The sequence below is a fragment of the Lipotes vexillifer genome, unplaced genomic scaffold (genome assembly GCF_000442215.2).
Source record: "Lipotes vexillifer unplaced genomic scaffold, Lipotes_vexillifer_v1.1 scaffold670, whole genome shotgun sequence".
NCBI lineage: Eukaryota > Metazoa > Chordata > Mammalia > Artiodactyla > Lipotidae > Lipotes > Lipotes vexillifer.
In genome coordinates, this window is record NW_006778108.1 from 1004955 (window position 1) to 1027104 (window position 22150).

The 22150-nt window shown below is 42.3% G+C and overlaps 1 protein-coding gene across 1 annotated transcript; it reads left to right on the forward strand.

The window, feature by feature from the left end:
* Positions 1 to 14049: 14049 nt before the first annotated feature.
* On the forward strand, positions 14050 to 21675 carry NANP (N-acetylneuraminic acid phosphatase). The gene is made up of 2 exons (XM_007451439.1): positions 14050 to 14180; positions 21019 to 21675. Exons 1-2 carry the CDS (start codon positions 14091 to 14093, stop codon positions 21673 to 21675), a joined length of 747 nt encoding a protein of 248 aa, XP_007451501.1. The 5' UTR covers positions 14050 to 14090.
* The last annotated feature ends 475 nt before the right edge of the window (positions 21676 to 22150 follow it).

A 22150-nucleotide genomic window follows, 5' to 3' on the forward strand; every position in this document is an offset into this window, starting at 1 on the left:
ATTTTTTAAAAATTTATTATTTATATATTTATTTTTGGTTACGTTGGGTCTTCGTTGCTGTGCGCAGCTTTTTCTAGCTGTGGCAAGAGGGGGCTACTCTTCGTTGCGGTGTGCAGGCTTCTCATTGTGGTGGCTTCTCTTGTTGCAGAGCACGGGCTCTAGGTGCGCGGGCTTCAGTAGTTGTGACTCGCAGGCCCTAGAGCGCAGGCTCAGTAGCTGTGGCACACGGGCTTAGTTGCTCCGCAGCATGTGGGATCTTCCCGGACCAGGGCTCGAACCTGTGTCTCCTGCATTGGCAGACAGATTCTCAACCACTGCACCACCAGGGAAGCCCTATACCCAGTTTTCTGTGATGAGAAAACAGACATTTTGAGGCGTTTTACAGTATGACAATCCTGCTCACACCCAGAGTCTGGACATTTAGATAAAAATCTGAGTTTAGGATACCCACCCCAATTTCCCACTTTGTTTTTCCCAGGAAAATTACTAAAAATGACCACTTAGAGTTGAACTCGAGAAAAGTCTGCCCCAACCAACAGCTGCTTACTACCCTGCTCTCTATCTCCGGCTCACTAGTAACCTGAAATGAAGGACTGCCCTTCCCCCAGCTCATTGTGTCCCCCCCTCCCCCATTTCTGGGATTTGTAAGTAATAAATCTTGTAACTTCCTTTATGTGAGTGTATTGAAACTGTGCCTTCAATGAAAATGACCCTGGGGTTTCATTTCCCCAAAGTGGGAGCCTGGATGCTGAGGGAGCTACTTGCCAACCCCCATGGGTGGCTTGTGCCTCCTCATGCAGCAGGTCATGATCTGTGTATTCTTTTCTCTTTTTTTTAAGTCTTTATTGAACTTGTTACAATATCGCTTCTGTTTTCTGTTTTGGTTTTTTCCGCCGGGAAGCATGTGGGATCTTAGCACCCCGACCAGGGATCGAATCCTCACCCCCTGCCCTGGAAGGCAAGTCTTAACCCCTGGACTGCCAGGGGAGTCCCGATCTGTGTATTCTGAATTTAATACACCAGCTATGGGCTCCCCAACACAATTTCCTTCCACAAGTTTTAGTGTGAGGTAGGAGACCAAATTCATTCTTTTGCATGTGGGTATTCAGTTGCCCCGGGAATATTTGTTGAAAATAATATTCCTTCCCCATTGAATAATCTTGGCACCTTTGTTGGAAATCAATTGACCATAGATGTATGAGTTTTATTTCTGAACTCTCTATTTTATTCCATTGATCTGTATGTCTACTTTTATGCCAGTAACACAGTTTTGATTAGTGTCTTTACAGTGAATTTTTAAATCAGGAAGTGTGAATCCTCCAGTTTTGTTCTTCTTTTTTCAAGATTATTTTAGCTATTTGGGTTGCCTTACAATTTCACATAAAATTTAGGATTAGCTTGTCTATTTTTGCAAAAAAAGGCAGTTGGAATTTTGATAGGAATTAAATTGAACCTATAGATCAGGTTTGGGAGAATTGCCATCTTAAGAATATTAAATTTTCCAATTCGTGACCATGAGTTTTTCCCATTTATGTAGTTTTTCTTTAATTTCTTCAGACAATATTTTGTAATTTCAGTGTAAAGGTCTTGCAATTCCTTGGTTAAATTTATTCCTAAGTATCTTGTTCTTTTTGATGTTACTATAAATGGAATTATTCTCATAATTTTATTTTAGTTTGCTCATTGCAAGTAAATAAAAATACAGTTGATTTTGTATATTGATCTTGTATCCTGCAACCTTGCCAAACTCATTACCTCAAATAGTTTTTTCATGAATTTTTAAAAGGTGTTTTCTATGGGAAGGAAATCCAAGAAAGAGGGGATATATGTATAGGTATAGCTGATTCACTTTGCTGTACAGTAGAAATTAACACAACATTGTAAATAACTATACTCCAATAAAAATTAATTAATTTTTTTAAGAAAAAGGTGATTTGGGACTTCCCTGGCAGTCCAGTGGTTAAGACTTCGCCTTCGAATGCAGGGTGTGCGGGTTTGATCCCTGGTCGCGGAGCTAAGATCCCACATGCCTCACGGCCAAAAAAATAAAACATAAAGCAGAAGCAACATTGTAGCAAGTTCAATAAAGACTTTAAAAATGATCCACATCAAAAAAAAAATCTTTAAAACAATTTTTTAAAGCTGTTTTCTATATAAGATTATGTCTTCTGCAAAAAGAGATAGTTTTACTTTTTTCTTTCTAATCTGGATATGCCTTTTATTTGTTTTTCTTGCCTAATTGCCCTGACTAGAACTTCTAGTACAATGTTAAATAGAAGTGGTGAGTAGATATTTTTGTCTTTTTTGTGATCTTAGGGGGAAAGCATTCAGTTTTGTTCACCGTTAAGCATGACGTTAGCCGCAAGTTTTTAATTGATGCCCTTTATTAAGTTAGTGGCTCCAAGGTTTTTTCAACAATACTGACTGAGCACCTACTGTGTGTGCCAGGCACTCTTCTAGGCCCGTAGAAAATTATGGTGGGGAAAAAAAAGAATCTAAGGGGGCGGGAGTTGGGGTGAAATAGGTGAAGAGGATTAAGGGGTACAAACCTCCAGTTATAAAATAAATAAGCCCTAGGGATGTAATATACAGCATAAGGAATATGATCAATAATATCGTACTAACTTCATATGGTGACAGATGATTATTAGACTTATCGTGGTGATCATTTCATAATGTATGCAAATGTAGTCACTATGTAGTACTCCTGAAACTAACATAACTATATTTCAATTAAAAAAAAAAAAATGGTGCCCAAGCTGTTCAAGGACAAATTTAATGAAGATAAAATCATGACTCACAAAGAAATATAAAATGAAAACGAGTCTAAGATTTTAACTCATTAGTTAATAAGAAAACAAGTAAGAGGCTACAATTGGTTCAAAAGAGAATTCCAAGAATCATATATATATAGGCAGTAAGGAATACTTAAAGCGAATTTCCAAATGAATGCAAAATTGATCTACCTATTGGGCAATAACTAATTGTATTCTACAGAACATAATTCATTTGCATGTGTATGGCCAAGAATAATTTGCTTTGTTATCAGTTTTCTATAAATTACAGCATTGTGAACTAGGTCAAAGTCAGTGAAAGGCAGAGAAAATTCAGAGGCAATCTCTGGAAGGACACTCTAGAAGCCCCCACCCCCCGTTTCAAAGTCTTTCCCAATTTTCTCAAGTAATATTCAATAAATAGTTGTTCAATGAATGGATAGTGAACTAGAAACAAAGGAAAAACGTATTTCAAGAAGAGTGTGATCAACTGTGGCAAATGCTGCTGTGAGCATGAGGAGACTTGAGAATTGACCACTGGCTTTGGTAACTTGGAGGTTTTAGTAGGATTCTGGGGGTCAAGGTCCAATTAGAGTGGGTTCAAGGACAAACAGAAGCTGAAGAAGTGGAGAGAATTAGGCCACTTTTGGGGAGTAGTTTTACTATAAAAGGGAGCAGAGAAATAGGGAAAAGTGAGGTCAAGAGAAGATGTTTGCTTGAGCTTTCTTGTTGTCGTTATTGGGTTTTTTTTGTTGTTGTTGTTTTTATTTTGGGGTTTTTTTTTTGGCCACACCAAGCATCACGTGGGATCTTAGTTCCCCACCAGGGATCGAACCCGCACCCCCTGCATTGGAAGCACGGAGTGTTAACCCCTGGACCGCCAGGGAAGTCCAGAAGATGTTTTAAAGGATGAAACGTAACGCAGCATTGGCAGGCTAAAGGTAACTCAGCAAAGAAGGAACAAAAGAAGGCATAATTGGAAGAGGGAAGTTCAGGAGTATCTATTCATTGCAAGGGGGAAGGAGACCAGTATGCAAGTTGAGAATTGCCTGAGATTGAAGAATAGACAGTTCATCTGTTAAATATCAGGATGGTAACTGGAAGTGTTTTTCCTTGTCTCTGAAATAAAACAGGAAATTCCTTGGCTGTCTAGTGGTTGGGACTCCACAATTTTGCTGCTGAGGGCCGGGTTTGATCCCTGGTCAGGGAACTAAGACCCCTTAAGCTGCTCAGGGCCGCCGAAAAAAAAAAAAAAAAGAAATAAAACAAATGCAAACCCTAAGTCTGAAGACCATTTAACAAGAGCCACCAGACACACCTCAAAGGAACATAAGAGGTGGCTAAACCAGCTTGATGCGATAGTGGTCACCCCACCCCTACCGGGCGACTGTGCTATACAATCTGGTAGCTACCAGCCACATGCATCTACTTAAATGTAAATTAATTAAAATTAAATACAATTTAAAAATTTCAGCTCCTCAGTTGCACTAACTATATTGCGTGTACTCAATAGCCACATGGAGTTAGCGCTATTGCATTGGACAGCACAGACGTAGAATTATTTCTAGCATCGTGTAAAGTTCTATTGGACAGCATTGGTCTACAAGAATTGGTGGAGGAAAAATAGCTAGAGTAGGGGGTTCTCAGCCTACATGGAGAATGCTGTTACGTTCCCCCACTCTGTTGCCTCATTGATTTTTTTCCCCCATTATTTGTTGGGACGTGCTTCAAACCTGCTGCTCTTCCCTGGGCCGATCTGAGCAGGAAAAAGGAACTGGAGAGAGATGTCGGGTGATGAGAGGACAAGGAGGAAGCAGCCAGACAGTGATGGAGAGGCTTTCTCTTCCAACTGTTGCAGGAAGGGGGACCCCTTCCAGGGCCCGAGAGTGGGCTCTTGTCTAACACTCGGAAATGAATTGTCCAAGGAGACACATGTGCTGACAAACCAAGAGACTTTGTTGGGAAGGGGCACCCGGGCAGAGAGCAGGAGGGTAAGGGAACCCAGAAGGACTGCTTTGCCACATGGCTCACAGTCTTGGGTTTTATGGTGATGGGATTAGTTTCCAGGTTGTCTCTGGCCAATCATTCTGACTCAGGGTCCTTCCTGGTGGCTCATGCATGGCTCAGCCAAGATGGATTCCAGCCAGAAGGACTCTGGGAGGTTGGGAGGACATATGGACTGGCGTCTCCTCTCTTTTTGACCTTTCCCGAATTCTTCCGATTGATGGTATCTTGTTAGTTCCGCATTCCTTACCAGGACCTCCTGCTTAAGATAACTCATGCAAGTGGTTACTATTGGGCCTGGCCAGGGTGGGCGGTTTCAGTCAGTGTTTCCCCTAACGAATAGGGTTACCTGAGCCACACAAATAAGTAAAAACTGGGAACTAACATTCAAGGGCTAATAAAAAAAAAATAGTGATTTTGCTCTGGGTTTAACTTGTAAACTCAGAAAGAAGGTCTTTCCTGAATGCCTTATACAAGCCTTTGAAGGCATGATAAATTAAACTCTGAAGTTCTAGAACATAAAACTCGTTGTGGTCTTAAAAAAATGCACTACAAGAGAGTTGTGAGTTAAGTTTTATTTGGGGCAAAATGAGGACTATAGCCTGGGAGACAGTATCTCAGATAGCTCTGAGAAACTGCTCCAAACAGGCGGGGGAAAGGTCAGTACATATGTGATTTTGGTGAAGGGGGAGTACATGCAATCAAGCACATATCTTTTGCCGAAGGTTTCTGCTAGTCTGTTGAGGGTTACTGCTAGTCACGAGGAGCAGACATCACCATGAAAGATTTTAGTGCTTTTCTACATATGAGGAGATACAAGAATTGGGCTCATAAAATCAGCTCCTTAAAGTATCTAACATCTGAAGACCTGTTCTGCCAGTTTTTCCCAGAGCACAGAGTGCCTCATTTCTGCTCTCCACCCTGAACTCAGGGGGTGTTGAAAGTCATCAGCTGCAGCAGCACATGATTTAATCCTTGTAGAAGTATGTGGCAAGTGCCAATTTGTAGTTGACATCATAAACTTCAGTTAGTTAGAAATCTTCTCACTGATATAGTATATAGTTGGACAAATCAATCTTTTTGTATCCTTTCGGTGACAGACCTGTTCTTTGGGGAACTAAAAACAACTGTCTTTCTCTTGCAAATCTCTACAAACTAGAAATGTAACTACAGGCCAGAGGACCTGGGACTGAGCCTCATTAGCTCAGTCAGGCAAGACCTGAAACCAAGAGAAAAAAAAAATGACAAAGTGGTAGTTTTAAAATTCAAACCGCTGGGAATGCTACCTCAGCCAAACTTTACAAATAGTAAAGCCTTGGTCATCTGAGCAAGCAACTTTAATGTATTCCAACTGTTATTTGTAAACTAGTAAGTTTATATTGTTAATACCCGATTCATAATTGGTTTTTTTTTTAAGTGAAGCCATGAGATCTCTAGTTTTGTCTGTTTATATGTCTGTGTGCACATTATACATATGAGATATCTCTACCTCTGGAAGGTATTATCAAAGGAGGTTTATTGAATAGCTATATAAGTTCAAAAAAAATAAGATACTGAGACATCAATTACTAAATAGAGAAACTAAAGGTATTTAGGACTATTAATGAAAATGTTTGGTGCCACCTTGAGATGTCCTCTATAAGAAAATGAATGTATTTAGAAATTACCACTGGTATTTATGTTCACCAATCTACAGAATGCTAATGTAAAAGAAAGTTCGTAATTGCTTACTTCTTAGTTTTCACTAGAAATTAAGGTTTTGAAGAGTTGAGGATTCTAATTTAAACATGTAATTAAAGCTAATAGGAAGCATTTCAGTATACAGTACGAAAGTAGAATGTGTGTTTTCAGTAAAGAAGGTGTGATGAATGGAATTACATTTTATTGAGGAAAAAATTTTATACATGGTCAGGATTAACTAAATTTAGATTGAAGTTAATTAAGTAAATGGATTTTACTTAGTTAAGTAAGGTAGTAAGGTAGATTTTACTTAGTTAAGTAAGGTAGTACATGACTGGAATTTGAACAAAGTTTCTTAGAGTGCTCCTTTTTGATAACAGATTGTGTGAGTTTCTGTGCCCTTAAGTAATCTATTTGTGAGTTTGGTTAAATGAATAAGTATTGTTTCATAGAGACCTATGATCTGTTGTGTTTTAAACACCCTTCTGATAGTTTTTAACAAACTTCGCAAATATCAAATCGAACTAAAGCTCTTTTAGCCTCCAGCTGACTCTGGGATGCTTCAAAGGAACATCTCTGAGACATCTCAGAGAGGAATGTTAAACTAAGTTTATTTGGTATGTTTAATTACTTCAGAAACATTGTCAAGTGATTGGAGATGAACTTCAGGTTATAGTTTATGGATAAATGTTATTAATACAGATATTCCAAAATTTATAAGGAATCCCTAACATCTGATATGTCCTGATATAATGTTATCAGTCATTCTAGTTATTATCCAAAAATGTTATATGTCACAGAAATATCCAAGTTTCCTGCTAATTGCATTGTACTCAAATCTTTACCATGGTATTTTAAGTTTTAACTTTTATAGACAATCATTATTTTACACTGATGCTTTTACAAAATGAAGATTTTCAAGAAGACTCATAAAGAGAACTTTTTAAACAAATACAAGTTTCTGATAGATTTAGATAATACCAATGAACTGGGTAACAAATGAGAAACCTCTAATGGAAAACCTGATTACTTCATCCAGATCAACAGGAATTAATTACATGAGACTGAATGAACTGAGGAGTATGATTTATAACTTTATGACTTTTTGAAAATACACTAGCTAAAGCTTTGTTTTCCAGAAAAACCTTCTCTCTTATGCTATGACCTACAACAAGTTGATAAAGTATACCTTTGTAAACAAAGAGGAAACATTTATCTTTTTCTCTCCACCTGATCCTTCCAGAGTTTGGTTTCTCCATCTGGCACTCCTGTGGATTTGATGGTTTGGTGCAACTGGATTACAACTAGTTACACTAATGATTGTTTTAATTTGTTCTTTGTTTCCAAATTGTTTATGATTTGTCTTCCTGCTGCACTATGACTTTGTAATGTTACTACCTACATTACTTATATCCTGACTATTTTATAATATGGTTGTCTTTTACAGTACTCAATGTGGCCTCCAACAAAACTGATGATGGCTAAACATCTTGAGGAAATAGATCACATTTATGACTCTTATAGAATAATTGTAATAGTGTGATTCTAGATATGGGAAGAAGCAAGAAGGGAAAACATTTCCTGGATCATAACAGACTAGTAAGACAGAGGATCCAGAGACTCTTTAATTATCAACAGGGCCTAACCCGTAAATTTGCTCTTGGAGTAGCATATCAACAGGAATTTTCTCCTGATCTAGGATGAGCCTCCCAGCGCCACGTGACAAAATTTGGTCATGAAATGTTTCCCAAATATTGGTTGAATTCCTGACCAAGAGGAGGATCTGAGAAATGGAATATTTCCTGCCATATCAGTCACAGACATCAGAGATTGCAGCCCTCCAACATTAGCCAGTGACCCCTGAGGAAACTCAGGAAGGAAAGAATACCTGCCATCTAGCAGCCATCAGACTCATCACTCCCTATGGTGAGCCCTGAGGAAACTCAGGATGTGGAAACACAGGATACCCAGGTAGCTGAGGTGCACATCAAAGGAATGATTTCAGTGAGCCCAGATTCTTGCATCTTCCCATACATAGAAAAGCACTAAATTCCTTAACTTGGGATATCTGGTGTTCTTTATTAACAATAATCTTTTTTATTTTTAGAAATTTTATTTTTTATTTATTTATTTGGTTGTGCCAGGTCTTAGTTGCGGCAGGCAAGCTCCTTAGTTGTGGCTCACCGGCTCCTTGTGGCATGCGAACTCTTAGTTGCAGCATGCATGTGGGAGCACAGAGTCTTAACAACTGCGCCACCAGGGAAGTCCCAACAATAATCTTTTGTTGTCTGGACTATCTGCCCTTTGTTGCAAATTTCTGTATAACCTGGCTCCCCCACACCTCACCTCCTCAGAGCAGTTCTCTCAGGGTTGCTTGATATGCTGCCTCCCGGGCTTGAAGTCCTAAAAATTCCTGCCGAATGAAACATAACTCTCAACTTTTATGTTGTGAATTTTTTTTTTTTTTGCGGTACACGGGCCTCTCACTGCTGTCGCCTCTCCCACTGCGGAGCACAGGCTCCGGACGCGCAGGATCAGCGGCCATGGCTCACGGGCCCAGCCACTCCGCGGCATATGGGATCTTTCCGGACCGGGGCACGAACCCGCGTCCCCTGCATTGGCAGGTGGACTCTCAACCACTGCGCCACCACGGAAGCCCTGTTGTGAATATTTTTTAAGCCGACAGGTAGGTGCCAGGCTGGAAACACCTTCCCAACAGGTGGAAGGGGGAACTGCTCTCAAGCCCCCAGGCTGGGAGGCAAGTTGCAAAAGTTCAAAGATTGGGCTGGGCAGAAACTCTGGGCCAACTGGTTTAAGATCATGGCCTTTACAGTGAGACTTCAGACCTAGGCTCCATCACTTTGAGAAACGTATTCAAACTCTGTTTCCTCATCTGAAAAAGATGGGTAAAAAAATAACCACTTAATAGGATCGTTGTGAGGATTGAATGAGGAAATCTTGTATGACACTGGGAACCATCTAGTGTATATTAAATGCTCAATAAGTGTTAACTATTACTAATAGTAAAACCTCATTATTCCAGAGGCACAAAGAGGACAAACTTTCTGCTCAGAGTCAGTATCATGTCAGGATAGGCTGTGTTCTGATACCTACACCCTGGATCTATTCTTAGGAAGCTGCCCATAGTTCTTTTCTTCTCTGACAGGACTAATACTTTTTTTTTTTTTAAACAAGAGGAAGCCATTCCCCAGGCTTGGGAATTTCCAGGGACATTCTCAGGATCACACCCTTTTTTAGCCTCTAGCCCTACTTCCTCCAATGCCTTGCCCACCCAAGAGAGGACTCTCTGCTAGGGAAAGGGAGGACAGCCCAGCCTCTGGTGGGTACTCCTAACCTGTTGCCTTCCTGCAGTGCCTTCTCTGCTCAATACAATGGTGGGTGTCCTTTGCTCATGTCTGACATCTCATGACCTGCACTGTCCCATCTGGGGCTCAGAGCCTCAGCTGATTCTCAGTCAACTAGGCCTCTTCACAAGGAATATTCCCCAGATCTTATGCCCTCATTCAGGACACTTGCAACATTGTCCCAGCACTCCTTCTCTCAGCACTTTATTCAGGCTGATGCACTCCTGGTATAGACAGGGTCTTGTGGAAAATGATTGTTAGCATTTACAGAGAAACTGTCCTGTCCCAGGTAATCAATGCCATATTTTACCCTCTCAACCAACCTGCAAGTTAGGATTGGAATCTCCATTTTGCAGAGGAAAAAATCATGTGTTAATGAGTTAGAATAATTTTGTTAATAAATTTATTTATTTTTGGCTGCGTTGGGTCTTCGGTGCTGTGCTCAGGCTTTCTCTAGTTGCGGTGATCAGGGGCTACTCTTCATTGCAGTGTGTGGGCTTCTCATTGCATTGGCTTCACTTGTTGCAGAGCACAGGGCTTTAGGAGCGTGGGCTTCAGTACTTGTGGCACACAGGCTCAGTAGTTGTGGTACACAGGCTTAGTTGCTCTGCAGCATGTGGGATCTTCCCAAACCAGGGATTGTCCCCAGCATTGGCAGGCGGATTCTTAACCATTGTGCCACCAGGGAATTCCTAGAATAATTTTTACTTTATGTAACATATATGGGATCAGATGGACCAGGTTGTACAGCAAGCTGTTTTTGTTTTTTGTTTTGTTTTAATAATATTGAGGTATAACTTAGACATTTAACTTTTTTAAAATAAATTTATATATTTATTTTGTTTAATTTTTGGCTGCGTTGGGTCTTCATTGCTGTGTACAGGCTTTCTCTAGTTGTGGACAGCGGGGGCTACTCTTCCTTGCATTGCACAGGTTTCTCACTGTGGTGTCTTCTCTTGTTGTGGAGCACAGGCTCTAGGTGCGCAGGCTTAGTAGTTGTGGCTCACGGGCTCTAGAGCACAGGCTCAGTAGTTGTGGCGCACGGGCTTAGTTGTTCCGCAGCACGTGGGATCTTCCCGGACAAGGGCTGGAACCCGTGTCCCCTGCATTGGCAGGCAGATTCTTAACCACTGCACCACCAGGGAGGCCCTAGACATTTAACTTTTGCTTATCCTATATGTAACAATGACATCATATTATAGTTTGGATTTGCATTTCTTAAAATACAAGTGTGATTAACCACCTCTCAAATGTTTTTGGCTTTATTTTTCTATTCTCTGGCCAAGCTAATTCTCAAGGGATCAGGGGAGATAGCATTTTATGAGTCATCAGCATATAATATATAGATGGTATTCAAAGTCATGCAAGTGAATGAATAAGATTCTCCAAGGCAGTGAGTGTAGTTAGGCAGCCCTAGAGCCACTGAACCACAGAAAGTCAGTGAGATGAGGGGGAACCAGCAAAGGAGACTGTGAAGAGTAGTCGGGAGCAGAAAATTTGAAAGCCAAGGAGGGGAAAAGGACTAGCTACGTGAAATGTTGCTGATTAAGAGAAGGAAGATGGGGCCAGAAATGCTATTGGATTTAGCAAGCTGAAGGTCACTGGTGACTTGGCAAGAGTAGTTTCAATAAAGTATTGTGAGTGAGAGGGCTGTATCCAACAGATGGGAAAATTTTGATGTAAAAGAGAGGAGGAAAGAATTGCTGAAAAGATGTCCTTAAGTAGGGGCAGAAATCTAGTAAACAGCTGAAACGGCTAGCCACAGAAGGCAGCAGAGGTGGTTATAGCTGATGATAGCTGGGTAGATGTAGTGGGAGCTTGTGAGATTCTCTTCTGGTTGTTTCTATCTTGCCCCTCAACTGAGCAATGCCCCATTCTGAGAAAACCTTTAAAGTTTAAACCACAGCGTAAGCCTCTCTTTTGAGGTCATGGAGTTGTAATGAACTTGTACAGGAGATGTGGGTGGGAAAGGTCTGGGCAAGACTTTCCCTAGGGTAGGACAAGACAGGATCAATGTTGGGTAGCAGCAGTTGCACAGCAATGGTGCCATGCTGCAGGATGCAGGAGAGACAAGTGTTGCAGTTTAGTTTTCACTTTGTGTTCCTTGATCAATTCTCACAATTACCAATCTTTTATTTAGACCTTGCTTCCTGGAAATACAAAAACATCTAGGTAGTAGTGTTAAATCTGTCAAGCTGACCAGTTAAGTAATGTACTAATAACCTGAGGCTCATTTATAATGAGCCTGTACATTTCACCACCTTAAAAGCATACAGGAAAATTCACTGGTTCACAAACATCAACTGCAACAACCTAAAGCCTGGAGATACTGAATTAGAAGGAACTAAAGTTGTCAGTGTACTGTACCTGGCCATCACCTCCCTTCAAGCAGCCAAGTTGGACAGGTCATGGAATGCCATTAGAGTACTTGTCACAAAAAGAAACCTGTCAAACACCCAACCCATTAAGTCAAGAGGACTGATTATACATGCAGACTGCTGCACTTTCTCTGACTTTGGATTTGTGCCTAAGTCAATAAACTATACGCACATCAGAAAAAGGATACAGACTTCCCTGGCCGTCCAGTGGTTAAGGCTCCATACTCCCTATGCAGGGGGCACAGGTTCAATCCCTGGTCAGGGAAGTAAGATCCCACATGCCTCACCGTGTGGTCAAAAACAAAACAAAACAAAACAAAACAAAAAACGGCTGCAATCCTATAGACTTCATGTGCCCATATGCAGTTTTATGCTAAATTTATTCTTACAATTCAGGCAATTAAAAAAAGTAACTCTAATTAATGCACTCATAATTTCAGCTGATTGCTAATCTAAATGACCAAAATTGATAGACTAGTCCTGCACATCAACAGCCATGTTTTTGAGGAATGGGTATTCATTTATTTTCCACAGTAGCAAAGAGAGGTCACCAGCGATTCTGCTCCAAAACATGGGAACTGTAGTCTGCCACTGCAGAAGAAAAACCTATTAACAAAAAGACAACTGATCTGATGGTACTGAACATCTGCAGCCTAACTGTTAATCATGTATCTCAGGGGTGGGCAGCTTTTTTTCTACGAAGCGCCAGATAGTAAATATTTTAGGCTTTGCAGGCCATATAGTCTCACTTGTAACTATGCAACTCTGCTATTGTATGGCAAAAGCAGCAAAAGACAATACATAAATACTATTTATGTACACTAAAATTTGAATTTCATATAATTTTCACGTGTCGTGAATACACTTCTTTTGATTCTTTTCTCAGTTATTTTAAAAATGTTAACAACCACCCTGCTCACAGATCCAACAAAATCTGGTGGCAGGCCAGATTTGGCCGGTGACCCTGTTTTACCTGATAGACAATTTCTGGTCACTGATGATGACCACATGTCCAAATTTCGGTAAGGTTACCCAACAGAGACAATTTAGACAGAAGATTAGAGATTAGTTCCACGATCCTTATTCTGCTATCAGCAGAAGGCAAACAAACAAGTGTTACTGACCTTCTGCAGGTCTAACAGACTCTCCACGTACCTCGCCTCTGGCTATACCTGAAAATCATCCAGGTAAAAAAGACACCCAGCGACCGGAAAATGCAAGGCTTCAAGGAAAAGCCATCAAATCAAGGTGGACAAAACATCGGGCAGACACTACGGAGCCCTCGGTCTTCAGGCAGAGCCGTCAAACAACGGCTCCAAAATCCAGGTTACACCTTTCCAACACGTCCCCCAGCTGAGCCGGCTCCTGCCATCCAGCGGGGCCGCAGACTCGTAACCACACACACACACCCCCGACCCGGCCACGCTCGGAAGCCGCCGGCGCTGCGTGGGCCAGGACACCCGGTTCGACCGGAAAAGCCCCTTGTTCCGTCTCCTCCCGGTCGCCACAAGGCGCAGAAAACCTCCCGCGGGCAGTCACGACGTCCTCCTCGCGCAAGGAGGGCAAAATGAGAAAAGAGATAAGCACAGAGAGGCACCAAGAAGGAAGCCGCGCTTCCGACCACCCCCTACACGTCAGCTACTCAGACAACCGCTCGCATCGCGACGGGGATGAATCGCCGGCCCTCCCTAGGACCATGATTCCGGAGTCTCGCGGGACGTCGCTGTTCCGCGCCGCTCAGGTATGGGGACATCTCGCGGGAGTTCCCCGCCGGGGCGCAAGGGTCGGGCGGCCTCGCGGCTCCGCCCCGGTATTTCCCGTCCGCCGGCCCGTTTCGCGCAGGCGCGCGCGGCTGCTGCGAGTTGGCGCGTCGCGCAGGCGGCGGCGGCATGGGACTGAGCCGGGTGCGGGCAGTCTTCTTCGACTTGGACAACACGCTCATCGACACTGCCGGGGCAAGTCGGAAGGGCATGTTGGAGGTAACGTTCCGACTACCGCTTCCCTCCGGCGAGCCCGGCGCTCCGCCCCGCGCGCTCCCTCGCCCCCTTGGGCCTCCGGCCCACTGCCCTGTCGGCTCCCTCCGCGCCGGCGCCCCTGGTCCCGGAAGCCCCTCGTGCCGGCCCGCGGCGGCGGCCCCGCTCAGAGAGCTGGGAGGCTGCGATCTGAGGGCGCTCCCAGCGCTCGGGCTCCCGGAAGGATGTCGCCAAACTGCCACAAGGGCAGAGTCGCCTCCGCACAGAAAGGCGGTCGCGCGCCAGGCGCCTGGCTTTCTGCCGGGACAGGTTTGGAACTGCCGGGACGAGCGGGCACCCGGCTCTCCGGGACTGCCCGCGGGAGGATGGTCTCCCACCGCGTGTTCTTCGTTGGACCTTTGAGCCTGGACTTTATCGACTCGAGGGAGTTTTCTCCAAAGGTGTTCCTGCCGTGGGTGTGACCCTCAGTAGGTTTACTTTCACGAGGCCTTGCTCCGCTGCATCCTCCCCTTTCTGTACCTACTGATGCTCTTTCAGACCTTTCCCGTGCTGTTCAAGACCCGAAGCCATCCCTGCTTTGTTTCGTCTGCATTCAGCTTTAAAGAGAAAACTAAGGATTACCGTATCTGAAAAACCCACTTTCAGAAGCTAATCCTTCCAGCCCTGAGTGCCCCGTCCTCTTCATGCTTCATTAGTTAGGTTGTGTCTCCCTGGATCTTCAGCCTCTTCGTCCTCTCTTGGTGCATTCCACACCTGCTGCGTTTTCGGATCTGTCCAATACTCTATTTTTTTTTTTTTGCGGTACGCGGGCCTCTCACTGTTGTCGCCTCTCCCGTTGCGGAGCACAGGCTCCGGACGCGCAGGCTCAGCGGCCATGGCTCACGGGCCCAGCCGCTCCGCGGCATGTGGGATCTTCCCGGTCCGGGGCACGAACCCGCGTCCCCTGCATCGGCAGGCGGACTCTCAACCACTGCGCCACCAGGGAAGCCCCTCCAATACTCTATTTTTATTTGTTTGATAAAGATGTTTTTACACTCTCTTATGATACTCCGTAAGCAATATAATCAATGTTTAATCATATAGTCAGCTTGCACATTTCTTGGGTTTGAATCTTGGCTCCACAATTTTCTCTGAGATCTCGGGCAAATAATTCAACTCAGTGCCTCAGTTTCTCATCTGTATTACAATATGACACTAGGGCCAACTTTAAAAGACTGTTTTGGGGAAATAATTGAGATACAGTGTATAACAATTTAGCAGAATGATTCTCCAAAATATGCATTGGAAAAATGTTAACGATTATTTTATACAATTATTTCAAAAAATAAAAAAAGGGCAGCAAACCTATGTCAATTTTTGAGCTTAAAAAAGAAATAAACAAATGTGAATAATTCATGCAGAATCTTTTTAAATGCCCAGTACTTTAAAAAGAACGCTTCCCTTGGACCCTTCTTCACAAGATATTACCTCTCTTGACAGCCATGTTTTTCAAGAGAAATCTATACCATTATCTCCATGTTTCTACTTCCTGTGTATTCCCAAACCACTGTAGTGTGGTTTTTTTTTTTTTGGTTTTTGCCACTAGAATGAAATAAACTCACCATCTATAGGCACCTCCCAAATTGCCAGAATCCTGGACATTTTAAGTCTTAATTACTTTACCGAAGTATTATACACTATTGACTGTCCCTTCATGCCTTTGATCTTGACCTCAGGGCCACCATCCCCTGCTATATTGTCTCCAGTATCTCTAGCTGCAAACTGTACATATTTACCTGTGTGTTTTTGGCAGGCCAAGTCCAGTGTGTTGTCATTAAGTTCTTGTTTTATTCTAATCCTTGCTATAGGCCAAGAGTTTAGGCTTTAAAATTAGACAGTTGAGTTTGAATCACAGCTCTCCCAATACCTAGGTGAAAGCACCCGAACAAGTTAGTTAACTGCTCTAAGCCTCAAATCTTTAAATAGTGATATTTGAATAGTGAAATTAGTTCTCAAAAACCCTATCAGCTAGGTTTAATGTAATGCATGGGAAGTACATACAGTCCAGTGTTCCAGAATTATACCACCATCCACTCTGTCACCAATTCTGTTATCTCCTGCACATCCCCTCTGCCCTTGTCTTAGTTAAAGCTGGACTTGTCTCTCACCAAGACTGTTACTATGGTCTTGATGCCAGGCTTACCATGTCCAGTTCATCCTCCACATTCCAACTCACATGCCCACAGCTAAATAGTGAGCTTTTTAAGAGGGAACAGACTGTCTTATTCATCACCCTGTGTTTGACACAGGGTGAATGTTGAATGGATGGATAAAAGTCCAGTTCCCCAGACTTGGTTCTCTTACCATTTGCTTTATAAATATTCTATGAAATGTGCAGAATTAACTATACGAGGATCTAGAATCGCTTTATCACATAAGAATACAACACCCACAAATGTTAGCCTATTCGAAAGTAACATGCCAGCTTTCTGAATCACTCTGAATGATTTATGAAAAGAGGAAGGGGGAAAGGTCCAGCCATTGCCTTGGGCTTGAGGAAAAGGAGTCATATACTGACTATATATCAGCTTTAATTTTTTTTCTTTTTTCAGCCTCTTTTTTTTATATATATACAATTTTTAAAGGTTACTTTCCATTTACAGTTATTACAAAATATTGGCTATCAGCTTTAATTTATTTTTAAATCATCTGGGAATGCTATTTCCACCCTTTCAGTGTCACTAGTCAAGAGGAAGCCTTCTCCAGAAAACTGGGGTTTCTCAGAGAGCAAAGCAAAAAAGATTTCTGCTTTTTTTTTTTTTTTTTTTGGTGGTACACGGGCCTCTCACTGTTGTGGCCTCTCCCGTTGCAGAGCACAGGCTCTGGACGCGCAGGCTCAGCAGCCATGGCTCACGGGCCCAGCTGCTCTGCGGCATGTGGGATCCTCCCGGACCAGGGCATGAACCGGTGTCCCCTGCATCGGCAGGTGGACTCTCAACCACTGCGCCACCAGGGAAGCCCAAATTTCTGCATTTTTGAGTTTGCTTTTTAATGGGTATGACAGTGAACATAATAAATGTGCTTTTATTTATAAGTGTATCAGAAAAAGTGGAGGGGAGAAAGAATTGCATTTTTAAAATAGGTTGGTCAGATTAGGCCACATAGAGTAGATGATGTTTGAACAAAGACTTGAACTAAAACTAACAGGAGGGGGCTTCCCTGGTGACACAGTGGTTGAGAGTCCGCCTGCCAATATAGGAGACACGGGTTCGTGCCCCGGTCCGGGAAGATCCCACATGCCATGGAGCGGCTGGGCCCGTGAGCCATGGTCGCTGAGCCTGCACGTCCGGAGCCTGTGCTCCACAATGGGAGACGCCACAACAGTGAGAGGCCCGCATACCGCAAAAAAAATAAATAAGTAACAGGAGGGCTGCTTGAATTGTTAGTCTGTATGCAGCCATCATGTTTTGTGAGCATGTATTTTTTAAAATAGTTTTATTTAGAATTCAGCCACTTCATATCTTTATCATATGTGTTATATGGTTCCCACACTGGCCCTCAAAAAGTCTTTTTAAATCACAGCTAAACACTAGTACTAATGGTATTTAAGTCTGGGTCCAGAAAGTAGGAAGTAGGACAGAGTTTCCTTTTTGTATGTGTTGAGATAGAGCCTTAAATAGAGTTTTGAAGTAGATGGAATTTGAGTTTATATTGTGTCTAGAAATTGATCTCCCCTCTCTCACTATCTTAACTTTCCCTTCTTCAGGCCTGTACGTGCCTAGTGGGCTCATTCTACTCAGAATCTTTTTCAGGCCTGACTTACCCTTATGCAAAATGTCATCACACCTCTAAATTAGAGATCTTTTCCCTCCATCCCCAATTAAATTTAGACTCCCATTCTCTCAGTGCAGGTGTTAGGAGAGTTTGCACCAGTAATGTGGACTAATTCACCTTAGGTATTATTTCTGTTTGAACTAATACTAATATGTGAATGACTGATAAACATCTTTCCCAAAGCTGTTAATATTATTAAAATGCCACTTGTTGTTCCAAATGAATATGTAATTAGTTTCTGTGTGACAAAATGGCAAAGTTAATTCAGGGAATGTAATGGGAGACAGTTTTGAAACTTGGGAGCAATATACTTCTACAAGATCTCCCCTTTAAGGTGAGCTAATCTGCTTTTTCAGATCCCAAGAATGTGCTTAACAAACTGCCAATTGCAGTTTATAGGAAACTGGATCTTTCCTGGGAGCTTTCATTTATGAACTGTGAGCCAGTTCCTGTTGAATCGCAAGTACTGTGGAGTCCTAGAGGCCTGTGTCCTTTTATTGTGTAGCAGTAGCGTTGCTAAAACTGTATAGTGACCTTCAATCGTAGCTCAGGAGTAATTTAGTTGACATTGCTGGAAAAGATGGTGACATAACTATGGAGATTGAAAAGGCTTGATTTGTTCATTGAAATTTAACTTTATAAAGCAAGAAATTTCAAAGTTTTCCCTTCACCTAAAATTCTTAGGGCTGGTTTATTTTTCTCCAACTAGTAAGACTTTTCTTAACTATTATGTTTTGTGATTAACACAAATAGCTTGAAAAATATTTCCTTTACCTTTGGTGTGGTTTTTATACTCTGGAGGAAGAATGTGTCTCTTCAGCTCTTTCCCCTTTTCAGTAGGTGAATTGAGTGTCTGGTGTGAGTAGCAGATCATTTATTCCCTATAGAGTTTAGGGTAACAATTTAACTTGACTTTGACTGCTTCACTTCAACAACAGAAAATCTTTAGCCCCAGCTGTGTGCATTGCCCTCATCCTCAAAGATCCAAAATTGCCTTGGCATGATCGGCTTTCCCAGATGTCCCTGGGACAGGCGGTTTCAACTGCAAGCAGTTCACTTGGAAGGTGACCCTAGGAAGCACTGTAGGGGGTGGTGGAGTCAGATAGGGAAGGGAAGGAATCTAATACAGGCTGTGTTCATGAGCAGGGAACTGTGTGAACGGTTGGGGACTCTGGGAGACACATGTAGACATACTTTACTTGTCCCTTCCAAGGGGCAACCCACCAATATCTACTTCTTATTGGTTGAGACCTGCTCCTTGGGCTATACTCTGGCTCCAGCCTATGTGCATGGGTGCCCCTATGGCGAGATAAAGCTCCCAGGCAGAGAAGCCCAAGCACTTTTGCAGTCTGAAGGCTTTGGCATGTATGGGCATAAGGTGTGCCAAGGGAATTTCGGTAGCTACAGCCTACCCAGCCTCATCTCTAGCACTCGCCCTCACTTGCCTTCCACTGTGGCTGAACTCAGCTTCTTGCCTTTCCCAGTTCACAGAATTCCAAGTACTGTGTCTTTGTGCTGTTCCTTCTGTCTAGAATGATTTTATCCTCCTCCCATCCCCACCTTTGGGCTTGGTAACGCCTTGGTTTAAATGTACCTTCCTCTGCCCTCCTTACCCAACAACCTGGGGTTGCTCCTTACATTTTATTTCCAGTTTTTTGTGTGACTGTCAAGGCACTCAACCCAGCATTTGTGGTGGTTATTTTCCCCACCCCAGATAAGTTCATGAGGACAAAGGGTCCAGTCTCCAGTGCCGAATACATAGTATAAAGGCAAGCATGTGGCCTGTGGAGTTAGGCAAGTATGGGCTTAAATCTCAGCTGGGGCAAGTTACTTATCAGGTCTAAACTTCCATTCCCTCATCTCAGAAAGGAAATTCCCTTGCAGAGTTGCAGGAAAGATTAGAAATAATATATGTGAGTACTGGGCATAATGCTTTGCCACATTAACGTCTTGGTAAGAAGATAGGCCAAAGGGATAAGAACCTAATCTCATAAAAAGTCAAGATAAAGAGCTGTGGGAACATAAGAAAGATTATGATAAGGGATTCAGAACCAGTGTGACAAAGAGGGAGACTCAGAACTACTTGAAGTTTTTTATCTGGAAACCTAATTTCGGAAGAAGCACCATCATTAAACTGCTGAGGTCACAGAACATGCTGATTCCATTAGAGCTACATATACCTGTTTTTAAAAGTACAGAATTAGGTCCCCTTTAGGACCTAATTTAGGACTTCAGAACGTAAAATGGATAAGATGAGGAAAGGTTAGGTGAACTAGCGTTATTTCTGGGAAGAGTCTAAATATCAGTTGTTAGAAATTTTTTGGTTTTGGTTTTTTTTTTTGCGGTACGCGGGCCTCTCACTGTTGTGGCCTCTCCCATTGCGGAGCACAGGCTCCGGACGCACAGCCTCCGGACGCACAGCCTCAGCGGCCATGGCTCACGGGCCCGGCTGCTCCACGGCATGTGGGATCTTCCCAGACCGGGGCACGAACCCGTGTCCCCTGCATTGGCAGGCGGACTCTCAACCACTGCACCACCAGGGAAGCCCAGTTGTTAGAAATTTTATGTTTTGCTAAATATAAGGAAAAAAATGCCAAAACCATAACTTTTAGTTTCAGTGTTGAACTGTAGAATAATGCAACCACCAGGGAAGCCCAGTTGTTAGAAATTTTATGTTTTGCTAAATATAAGCACAGTTTTATTTTCATGTCTTCATGACCAGAATGAAAGGTGGTAGACTTAAACTGACAAATGAGGGATTTTTATTTTATATATATATATATATATATAAAGAATCTTCTTAGAAAAAATTGGTAAAAAAATACGAATGAGTTGTCTAGAAAGGTTGGGAAATCTTCACTCTTGTGTTCTTTAAAAATAAGACCAATTCCCAAAAGAAATGGTGTGGTAATAGAGCTTCCTTAAGACAGAGGAGTAGAGTTAGAATCTGTCTGTGCTCTGGGTTTATAGGCTCACAGGATAAGTATTAAAGACATGAAGTATGTTGATGGAGTTATTTTCCTTTATTTAGGTGATAAAGCTCTTACAATCAAAATACCATTACAAAGAAGAGGCTGAAATCATCTGTAACAAAGTTCAAGTTAAGCTCAGCAAGGAATGTTTTCATCCCTCTAAAAGCTGCATTACCGACCTCAGGACTTCACACTGGGAAGAAGCAATCCAGGAAACAAAAGGTGGTGCGGCCAATAGGAAATTAGCTGAAGAATGTTATTTCCTGTGGAAATCTACACGTTTACAGCATATGACACTAGCAGAAGATGTCAGAGCCATGCTCACTGAACTTCGAAAGGAGGTCCGCCTACTTTTATTAACAAATGGAGAACAACAGACCCAGAGGGAGAAAATCAAGGCTTGTGCCTGTCAGTCCTATTTTGACGCTATTGTTGTAGGTGGAGAGCAGAAAGAGGAGAAACCGGCACCTTCCATATTTTATTACTCCTGTGATCTCCTTGGAGTACAGCCTGGGGACTGTGTCATGGTTGGTGACACACTAGAAACCGATATACAAGGAGGCCTCAATGCAGGGCTGAAGGCAACAGTCTGGATAAATAAAAATGGAATGGTGCCGTTGAAGTCATCCCCCAGGCCGCATTATATAGTTTCTTCTGTGCTAGAGTTACCTGCTGTCTTACAAAGTATAGACTGCAAAGTCAGTGTGTCTGCTTAAAGCACAGAAAAGGGTATGCTTACGAATTTTAGGGTCAAATTACAGAGTTTTAACTAAGAAAAGTTAAGGCATTCTATATACTATGACCTAGTTCTAAGGATAATTATACTTGTCATGTAATGGCTAACCAACCATTGACTGGTATTTATATCTGAAAATCCAGAGTACCTTATTATAAGTTATTTTTAGTAGGGTAACCCAGAAAACTTGAGGAAGTATATTTGTTAATCTGTGGCTTGAGATTTTTCTTAAAAATTACTTTGTTAATCTCTTAGCATCTTGGATCTATGAAGATACCAAGGAGGATAACTTATACATGGATGCACAAATACAGATTTTATGTTTTGGCTTAAAAATAGGTATTTTTTAAAAAATAGTTATTCTAAAACATATATACTAGAGATTTATTAGAGCAGTTGGATCTGGTTAATATAAGTACCAACTCACAAATCAAGGCATTTCACAGTGAAATTAT